The sequence below is a fragment of the Anopheles funestus genome, chromosome 2RL (genome assembly GCF_943734845.2).
Source record: "Anopheles funestus chromosome 2RL, idAnoFuneDA-416_04, whole genome shotgun sequence".
In the NCBI taxonomy this organism is placed as follows: domain Eukaryota; kingdom Metazoa; phylum Arthropoda; class Insecta; order Diptera; family Culicidae; genus Anopheles; species Anopheles funestus.
This window is the reverse complement of record NC_064598.1, coordinates 68,583,094-68,593,675: the sequence shown is the minus strand read 5'-3', so window position 1 is coordinate 68,593,675 and position 10,582 is coordinate 68,583,094. Positions and strand designations below refer to the sequence as shown.

Genomic DNA, 10,582 nt, shown 5'->3' with positions numbered 1-10,582 from the left:
CCCGGGTGATTAATATCACAACTTCCTAAAATCCCTTGTATAACTCAATTTCTTTTCCAAATTTAATACGCCGAAGGTACTTGTCTTTGAATTAAATGAAAACTAACATTTCATAACATCTTAACATATCTGCCATCATTCAAAAGGTGGGGCAATACATAAGATAATTACCAAATTAATTTAAGCGATTACTTACTTTTTAAACTGGTATGTACATATTTGCCGTTCTGGTAATCATAATTCCACGATTGGGTTATATTTTAAGATTGTTTAATCTTCTTCTTCTCCTGCAAAAAGTAGTGGTTTAAGTCTCCTCCTTCTTCCTGAAAGGACATTTAAAAAAAAATGTTTGTAAAATTGATTTTTTTTATGTAAGCAAAATTTAGATTCTTACCATCCTTGGAGTAGTCCAGCCTTTTAGGTGTATCAACGAGATTTTCTACTAAAACTCATCATTCTGAAGTACAGATTCTTACTAGTTCTGTTTTGTTATCACTACTATTACAAACAACTTGTTTGAAAAGAAATCCAGAAATTTACTGTTTTATGTTAGAAACACGTTTATTAATCGTTCTGCATCGCGAACTAATTACTTCAATATCGTGGGAGGGTCAAATAGTAAAATAATTCAAAACCGATAGCGGTTCTAGAGAACGAAAAAACAACCAAATTTTGAACTAATGAATGAAATTTAATGAAAGAAAAATGTACGCTATGACAATAGCTCGTGTGAGTGCATTTTGCGTAGCATGGTTGGCCTAATGCAACATCCCGGCCCTTCATCAAGACAACCTACAGCCTATAAGTAGTGTAAATTGAATCACCAGCAAACTCAAGAAATGTGTTTCCGCACGTACGATCTAATCACACTACTTTTCCTCACACCACTCATTTTCCTTGCGAACCTGTTCCTCTTCTGCCGGAGTGAAATCGTTCTTAATGTTGAACGTTTTGCGAATCTCTTCCGGGGTTTTGCCCTTGATCATGTTTGCCACCGTCTTGCACGTCACATCGAGTAGTCCCTTTATGTCCAAATAGTTTGCCGCCAGTATAAGTTCGAACAGGGTACCCTGGTCCACCTTCAGGAAATCGGCATCCCACGAGCTGATGTCATCGGTGCGCTTCTCTTTGCTGTCGTCGTCTTCGACCGGGATTGGATCATCCTTGTGGAAGGTGGCCCACTGTAGCACCTTCCGCAAGATGGCGGAGTTTACGTTGGGCAGCGGAACGACCTCATCGTCACCCTCGTCCATACCCAAGTCTTCCAGCATCGTTTTGATGGTCCCGGAACATTTTGCGATCTGTACATCGGTGTCGAAAATTTCTCCGTCCGACGATTGTAGTCTGATGGTGGGCATTGTGGATGTGTGTTGGTGAGATGATTATTGATTCCTAGGAAGCACTCTAAAAATACACAAAGAGCGAAAAACAAGGAAATGTTAGCATACATTTTTGGCACTCCGTTATCGTTGTGGTTTTTGTTTTAAACAGCTTGCAATTCAATCTAAATCTAATTGGCATCAATAAAGCTAGAAAATACTTACCGAAATACGCTTTTTCTAGAAGATTTTCTTCGTGTTTATCCCGAGGCGCTTGAGGAAACGAAATGAAACATCGAACTCAGAACAAAGGAGGTTGGGCCACATCGTTTGCTTTGGACAATCATAGTAATGTCAGTCTTGACAGTTGGCGGACCGAATTTTAAACCATTTTCATTCACGATAAGTTTCGTAGCTAAGCAGACGGTTATTAGCAGCAGCATTAATTTTGCACGAATATTATGCTAGTTTCACTTTATCGCAAAATTTTTACGATTGGTAGATATTTTTTCTAAATAATTTGAAGTAATAGCGATTTTAATCAAATTTTTAAAAATCTTTTTGTGCACGCCGTACACAATTGTTGGAACGTATTTCGATTATGGATAAAACTTTATTCAAATGTTTTGCGTAGAATATAGAAAACGTACATATTTATTATGAATCAAACCACACTTTAACCAAATATTGCAAAGGTAAACCATTCAAATCACCACGAAAACAAAAAAAAGAGATGTTGATACGAAAGCGGGCAAAATAAGAGTTACACTTTTCATCCCAACGTTTTCTAAAATATCACAGTCACAAACAAGAACTCCTCATATGCGGTAGAACGAAGGCAGATTATTTGGAACAGACCTTCTTTTATGATGTGGCAGTTTTATATCTTATCTAGTACAATGTCGTTTAGAAATGGAAAATTTTTCCACTGGCCCTTCTGCCCTGTTGTATGATGCGATTAGCAATATTAGCTGAGGATGAAACACGGAACGTGTCATGCTCACTATCGTCCATGATTTCTAACTATTGATACATCATACACATTAGTGGACCATTTCGGATTTGGATTACAATCAAACCACCCGGGAAGATCGTTACGGAAGCATAGTAAATAGGGAGTAAATGTTAAAAAGAGAAAGAGAAAGAGAAAAAAGGAATTATGATTATGATAGCGCAGTAAGAGGAATACAATACAAACATCAGAATCATCAATTATTTATCATTTAATATCATTGTATTTAATGCACATATTTGCGACTCTCGTACGTACGAATTAACTTAATATACTTCAGTAGATCGTACAGCTGATGATCGACAAATGTACCTATATAGCGTCTAACTAGCACCTTTGTTATCCTGTCAACAGCACCTAGACGATCATCAAAGCTTTATCTTAAGCTGTACCATACAACGATTATCCCACTGCAAGCTTCAAACGCAACAACTATAGATCTACCATTATCTTTTGTTTCCTTCAACCTAATCCGCACTTTCGCTTAAGGTAGGACATCACACAAAGGGTCATTTAACAGAATACTTAAGGAACTTAAACGAGATAAAACAATGTTTCTGCCTGTGTTTTTTACTTGGCCATTCCAGTAGAGCATTTCTATTCTTACCCGTCATTCTTTGAGACATCTGAACAAATTAACAAGAACTTTCGCGCTTTACTACTGAATAATAAAACCTGTGTCTTTCACGCTATAAGTACAACGAACATTATTTGTCCCAATCGTTCACTGAAGCAAAATTAGCTCCCTTTATACTGTATCTTCTAATAACCGACGAATTACAGAAGTTTTATATTTTTCGCATATCATCTTTTCGCGCTAGGTAACTGTAGAGCAAGTATTAAAAACTAAAAATCTACCAAATAAAATGTATAGCGAAACCATATCACACCAACAAAACTATGCTCGACCAAAGATGAACAAAAACGATTCTTTAAAAAATCATATTAAAATCATACGATAGCAGTGGAGTGCACAGAGAGCGAAATAAATTTCTGTAATTTAGCCAAAGTACGATTACTTTTTAATTAATTTTTTTTTACGTTCAAGAATTTCAGTAAGGAGTTTTACGTTTAAACGTATCAAATATAATAAATTTAGAAAATATTTGAACCTCGACTCAACTCAACAAAATTTTGTTAACTCACATCGATGTGGAAACTTTCAGTTTAATAACAGAAACTGGTACACCAAACAATGTTTATTTCATTCTAAATGAAAGAATTAACTTAATGAGCAAACCATGTAGTGTTTGACAAAAAATGTCCATATTTTTGGGACATTTTTAAACAAATAAAACCTTAACTGAATATGTAAATTACCATGTTGTTTTTGGCTCCTATAGTAACCTAAATAACCAATGCAACAAACCCATACCGTGGATAATAAAATAATGAATTAAAATACTAAATAACAGGACCGATAATAAGCTTAAAATTATATTAAATAATACCAAGGAAACATATGGCAAACCGTGTGGTAATGCAGCCAATTTTGGTAGAGCACGGCTGTTGTAATTCTTTTCTCAGTTTTTTGTTTTTTTTTGTGTGTTTTTGCTCTTCTATTGAGCGCATTGCTGCTCAACAAATTAGAGGCAGAAAAAAACAACAGGACCGATCAGCTTAAACAGTACGTTTCTGCTACACGAACACGAGACAAGGATGTCGAGTAAAACGAGAAGAAAAACAAAACAAAATAAATAATACAATTAAGCCAATTATTTTCGAAAAGATGGTAAACATATGGTAACATTATATAAATATAATGAAACAAAAAAAACGAACAAACGAAAATACATGCGACAAAAACAATAACTCAACGATTGTTAAATGTTAAATAAGATTTTGTACAAAAGATTTCCAACTACACACACACCGACTTCTCCCCCGTGTTTCACACCGAATATAGCTGTGTTTGGTTTGGTGTTACATAAAATTAGATCCCAAACTACTTAGAATGTTGATCGCATCGTTAGCTTCATGTGCGGCATCGGAATGTTGCTGTCGCTGCGGATCATGTTTAGTATTGTTTCATGTATTGTGTGGAACAGATAGTTGCACCAGTTCGCCCAACGCCGGACGAATGGAGAAAGTAGTTGAAGTAGTAGTAGTTATTGTTGTTGTAGAAGTAGTAGAAGTGGTCGGTGGTATTTGTTGTCGATAGTATAAGGAGTTTGCAGAAGGGTAAGTGATTTTTTTTTCACGTAACAAGGACACACGTGCGTGAAATAATACATAATCGAGTCACACACGATAAGTGGTAGGTTGGGTGAGAACCGCAGGGACGATAACGAAGGGAAGCATGCATGCAAAGAATAGGGATACAGATTAAAATCACAATCCACGTTACTTCTTCTTCTTGGCTTTAACGACCTTACAGGTCACGCCGGCCATTTCTGGCTTACTAGACTTATTTTTACCACGTAGCCGGATAGTCAGTCCTTGCTACGGGGGGACGGTCCGGATGGGATTTGAACCCGGTCCAGCCGTGTGGACTGGCGCCGTTTGTCACATGCACCACCGGGCCGCCCCTATCCACGTTACACGGCTACCAATAACTAGATACGCAATAAAAACTAACTGTTAATCATCTACTTGCGACAGTTTTTAGACTTACGCTATGCTTATTTAGAGCTAAATTATCCTCACAAATAGAATGCTATCTATTTGCATCTACTATTCCTCCATTCGCACCCATGTCAAAATTCAAAATTATATCCAACGTACTACATATGCCAGTCCTAGGCAAACATTTCTATCACCAACTTTTTTTAACCGTCCAGTCTTTTGCATTTGGGACCAATAGGTAGCATCATTTTGCGCTACATCTCTTCTTGTGTTAATAATATTCGTTAGTTGCTTTACTTGCATTTTAAAAGCTTTAGCAGCTTTCTATTATATTCACCTGCTACCGGAAACAGCACCGTTGACTAGACAAAGATAAACACCACCAAAAAGATAGTAAACCCTAAATACCTCTAACAAATCCAGACGATGCCTAACACGCTCCCACACTAATTGTGCAAGCTAGGCACGTATAATTTTAACGATTTGTTTGTCCTTCGAACTCTTGCCCTTACTTTAGATACAGCGTGTATGTGTGTGAATGTGTGTATGAATTAGTAGTATGGATTATTTCATGCATTCATTTCGTTTACGTGCAAGTTGCGTTTACAGGCTGCTAAAACTGTTCCTATACCCGAATATGCAACTTAGTTAGTTCGAAATTGTTCCCTACAAGTGTGTTTATGTGTTTTTTTACTGTTACTTTTCAAGCTCATTTCTTATCGCTACCAATCTGCATCCGCGAATACTTTAATCGCGGTTTTTATAGCTTGCAAATATCGTGCTGCGATCGTCCGAAACGAGGCGTATACTTACGCGATTGATTGAATTCCTGCGACCGCTACCATCAGCGGGACCGCCGCGCGAAGCACGATCGTCATCATCGATGCATAGGTCAGAATCCGAATCCGAACGACGGGTCGGACCATCCTACGTTTAAGACAAAACAGAGGTATTTTATATTATGCTATATACAGCTAAATTTATCACTTTAAAACACTAACCTGTGTCAGCTGCTCAGTTGTAGTGAGCAAGCGAGCTAACGGGCTTAAGCAAACCGGTAACGTCTCGAGCAATGTTGGCCGCGAATGGGTCAGTAATGGTTTCATGTACCTAAAAAAGTAGAATTAAAAATTTAAATTTAAAAACCTTTTTTTAAATCCTCAGTTAATTTTCTCGTTCTTACCTCGTATCGAAATTTCCCCAAAGTCGTGCTAAAACAGCTTTTTCGTGACCTCTTCGTGTGCCTCCAGGAGTAGTGGCACCTTCACTATCCGGATTTTCCAAATCCTTTTTGGTACAAAAAGTGAAACAATAAAAACCATGTATTATATGGAGCTACTAGTTAACGCTAACAGCTAAATAACAAACAATTATAACGATACCAAATTAAAGCTCAATGCTAGGGTGAGGGAGAAGGAACAAATCACATAGTGAAGGCTACTAATGCTAAGTTGTAGTGGTTATAATAGTTCATTTCAATAGTAATGTATGATTATGCGTGGAGAAATAATAAGGTATACAAAAGTTTAACACATCTCTCAAATTATAAAGCTAACAACTAGTCCTTCGCAATTGGTTTAATTAACGCTAACAAAACAATCTGATTGAAACTACCCAACTTAAGAAATAAAAAATAAAACAAAACACAAAATAAAACGAAATACATTCCAATGTTCTAAGAATAAGGACAATGAGAATTTATTAACGCCTCTTACCAAAGAACTTGCTCGTCTATTCACCTGCAGTTGACTGAGATTTAAACCAACGTCGATGGACTTTAGAAATTAAATCGTTTCAGATTGGGGCGAATTCGCGATAAAGCAATAATAAAAAAAAACGTTTGCATGGATTAGTATGGGGAATGGTGCTTTGGTTCTATTGCAAACGCCTAAGATGATAGCTGAAAACATGTTCTATAACAAACTATACGGCCACTACTACATCGTTTTGCGTGCGGCGTATGACATGAGCGACACTAGGTTAAGCAACGCTTAATCGATAATGACTTTGGAAAAGATTGGAGAAAGCTATGGAACCATGGAAACCATACGCCTCGGGCTAAATTTTACACGTAAACTCCATTAGAACACGTGGCTAGATACAGACTAAACGAATGAAAGGAACTGGTAAGATTGGATCGATTTATGAACCACATACACTCCCATACATACAGCGATGCAATACACATTGAGGAGGGTAAAGGCATGCAAGAATTGTTTTGGATCATTCATACTTTCACTACAATGATCAAACATCGAACAATATGGCTACCATGCCAGAGGGCATGCTTTTTTTACTTATTAAACATACCCCAGCTGTGTTCTCCATCGAATTGTACACCTGTGTTTGTTGCACAGATAGTAAACGAAGATTTGTCGTTTGCCATGAGAACAATGCGCCAGGTGACACGTTTTTTTCGTTTTAAAGACAAGTGGAATTTCGAATTTGAAGTACAGAGATTTTGAAAACAGAAAAATAATACGATTAGCGTAGCGTTCATTTTTGGTTGGTTATTGAATTGAAAAAATAAGCATGAAATTAGGCTAACAATTACAAAAATAAGATTAGCTACAAAATTTACGTTTTTTAATAGTTATTTAACAACCTATTATGACCGGTATTATCACGGTGCAACACTAAAGTGCAGCAGATAAGAAAAAAAACAGTAACGAAAGAATACTATTTTACTCACACTGCGTACTCCTTGGTAGGGTAAAACTTCCGTTTCATCATCAACACCAACACTGGAAAGGAAAGGAAAGTGAGTAAAAACAAGTAAAGAGAGATGGTTTCTTCAAATATACTTACGGTATATTTAACCAGTTTAGTAGAAAGTTTGCTGCTCCACCCTGAATTATGACAGTGGTAATAACAATTAACGACGTTGTCGTTAACATTGCCTGTCTGGCGTCAGAGACTGTGTTACGAATCGCTAATGCGAAAGACATTGCACCACGTAATCCTGCGGAAGATATTAAAACAAATCCCAATGTAGTATTTCCTAATGATACTATCTTAACATATTCTCTTACCGGCAAAGAACAACATATGCTGAAAGTTCCACGAAATCTTTGGCTTTCTAGCAATATTTAGAAGAGCTGAAAGGGGATAAATATTTACAGCACGCCCAATAGCCGCACACATCTGAAGGAGGAAAAAGAAATACCCATAACCAATCACAAAACGCATTCAGCAAAATGCAACAAGCCAGGGTGGAAACTTACAAAACCAGTAAAAATAAACAGCGGATCAAAGTGATGCTTGGGGAAAGTAAACATCGATACACCGATGTACGAGAAGATGAAGTTTTCGGCTAAGAAATTAAGCAATTCAAAAATCTGTTTCGTTCGTGTCCGGGAATCGTCAGAAAGATTGTTGTACGTGTAATGCGCTTGGCAAATACCACAAAACAGTACCGCAACAACTCCTGTTAATGAAATGAGGAAATAAAAAATTAATTCGACAATCAAAAAGCGTTTAAAAATTATTTTTCCTCCCCAAACTTACCCGTTAACTCGGCCGCTTCAGCGATCAAAAACGTACTGTACGACATCAGTACGAACAGGGCCGATTCGAGTAGTGGAAAGTCGCGTATCCGCGTGAACTTGGTCATCATTGCCGTAACGCAACCCATCGAGGCGCCGATCAGCAGTGAAAAGGCAAACACGCTGAAAAAATCGCCCAGCGATCGTAAAAACGCGCGCCCTTCGAATTCGCCATTGCTCGAGTAATGCTCTCCGTAGTTTTGAATTGCACTGTGCATATAAAAGTGGGGGGAAAGTATCGTTAGAAAGAACCATAACTTTCATCAAACGTTGGTACCATTTTACTTACCCACTGAGAACAATCGCAACGGCATCATTCAGTACACTCTCACCGAAAACAAGCGCATACAGATTAACGTCCACGTGCATATCGCTAAAGATCGCCAAAATAGTAAGTGGATCCGTGGGCGAAATAAGTGCACCAAAGTATAGTGTATCCAGAAACGTGAAGCTGGACTTTAGCTTTGGCATCAGCTGCACGAATCCGTACATTAGTGCGCCAATCAAAAATGCCGACAGTGTCGTACCGATGATGGCAAACATTAAAATAGCTCCAAGGTTACGGAAGAAGTATTTCTAAAATGAAAACCAATGTGATCAGTGTGATAAAAAGGCACCATAACATTGAACCTTCTTACCCTTTTTAAGCTGTAACCGGCGTGGAAGATGATCGGTGGTAGGATGATGTTGAAAAAGATTTCCGGATCAAAGGTGGCTTTCAAATCGATCTCGTTCTCTTCCACATTACCAAGCTCGCCGCGAAAGCTGTACGTGTACGTTTTGTTTGCCTTCACCGGTTGATCGGAACCGTGCGGTAGGTTGCCCGGAAACTTGAGCCATAGTGTGTCCGGTGGGAGGCTTTGGTTGAACTTTGCATCCGGTTCTGCTTCCACGGAAACGTGTATGATTGGTGTAGTGGTTCCAGCATACCGGATAATGGCTCCCACGATAAGGCCTAAACGGAAAGAGGAGGGCAAAAAGAAAAGAAAGGAATTCAAGGAATTCATTAACAAATCGTTCTACAGTTTATAACTAATCGCATAAAAGTCACAGTGTCAGCTTTTTTTTATTATTATTACTACAACTGCTGGTTTAGCAACGATGAAAAGTAAATATAGCATGCATATAGTAAACATTGGGACGAGGGACAGTATCACACATAGCCATACGAGCTGCCGTTGCGCAAACGGTATTAGTCATACGAACGTCCTCCTACTATCAATGTAAAATGATCCGTTCGACCGTACCATATGGCGAACGTTGGCGACGCACTCGTACTATTGATTACAAACCGCGTTCATATTCGAATAATCCGATTTTCAAACAGTCACACATTTCGGTGTAGCATGAAGCTTATTGAAGTTGTTTTGATAACGGCTACCGTAACATTTTGTGCATTTTTTTCACTTACCATATATAACGGCCAGACCCGTCTCGTGTAGCCAGGAAACGCGCCGATGTTTGAACAACCATATCGTTAGCACCGTCAAAGTTAGCAGGAAGGTGTAAAGCAACAGATTGAGTGAATCGATCTGATGGATTTTGTTCGCCTTCGCATCGAGCTCGATATCGGTCGATTCGGCTGTGACGGCTGTATTTAGTAGGCACCATTGGGCTAGCACTATCAGCACTACGACGGGCAGGAAACGATACCGGGACCGATGATTTTGCGATTTCGTTCGCCGCTTAAACATTGTAATCCCGTGCACGGCCGCTCACCGTCCGTCGTTACCGCTCGTACCAGATCCGGATCTGTATCCCGGGCTGCAAAAGCTATCCGTGGCCTTCGAAACCGCGAACCAACTGTACTGAATTCTGCTGACGATTTGTTGGGTGGGATTTTCTTCTACTTTCTGGGAAAAAACTACGACAGGGAAGAATCCCCTAGCACTATTGCTAACTCCGTTGCCTCTTTGCACTGCACGTCTTTGTTATTCCGTTGTGCGCTGCTTCCACTTCGTTTTGTTGATTAAGAAATTGATAACTTTTTTTGCTTTGTTATGACAAGGCCTCCTTTGACAACCGCTTACTGCTCGAGACTGCTCGATGAGGATTATGCGAGTTTCGTGCAGCGCACACTGGTCGACTGTACTGTATGTTCGGTCATCATATGTTTTCCCAAAAATGGTGGACCAAAAACG

At 38.7% G+C, this 10,582-nt stretch overlaps 2 protein-coding genes across 7 annotated transcripts; both read right to left on the bottom strand.

Moving 5' to 3' along the window:
- Positions 1–535: 535 nt before the first annotated feature.
- LOC125766371 (S-phase kinase-associated protein 1) lies at positions 536–1,662 on the bottom strand. Its single transcript, XM_049432243.1, has 2 exons — positions 1,545–1,662; positions 536–1,404 (listed from the first exon to the last, which is right to left on the bottom strand). The coding sequence occupies exon 2, from the start codon at positions 1,356–1,358 to the stop codon at positions 870–872; it is 489 nt and encodes a 162-aa protein (XP_049288200.1). The 5' UTR covers positions 1,359–1,404; positions 1,545–1,662; the 3' UTR covers positions 536–869.
- A 259-nt stretch (positions 1,663–1,921) lies between these two features.
- LOC125766321 (sodium/hydrogen exchanger 7) lies at positions 1,922–10,577 on the bottom strand. 6 transcript variants are annotated; one of them, XM_049432160.1, is made up of 14 exons: positions 9,853–10,577; positions 9,080–9,396; positions 8,731–9,017; positions 8,404–8,651; positions 8,121–8,323; positions 7,929–8,040; positions 7,705–7,858; positions 7,589–7,640; positions 7,207–7,236; positions 6,612–6,671; positions 6,080–6,183; positions 5,898–6,006; positions 5,710–5,823; positions 1,922–2,342 (listed from the first exon to the last, which is right to left on the bottom strand). In XM_049432160.1, exons 1-14 carry the CDS (start codon positions 10,133–10,135, stop codon positions 2,226–2,228), a joined length of 2,190 nt encoding a protein of 729 aa, XP_049288117.1. In that variant the 5' UTR covers positions 10,136–10,577; the 3' UTR covers positions 1,922–2,225. The 6 variants fall into 6 exon arrangements, with proteins under 6 accessions (XP_049288117.1, XP_049288119.1, XP_049288120.1 ...); XM_049432161.1 differs by lacking the exon at positions 1,922–2,342 and adding an exon at positions 2,532–4,335 and having other exon boundaries at positions 9,853–10,576; XM_049432164.1 differs by lacking the exon at positions 1,922–2,342 and adding an exon at positions 2,532–3,969 and having other exon boundaries at positions 9,853–10,576.
- Between the last annotated feature and the right edge of the window lie 5 nt (positions 10,578–10,582).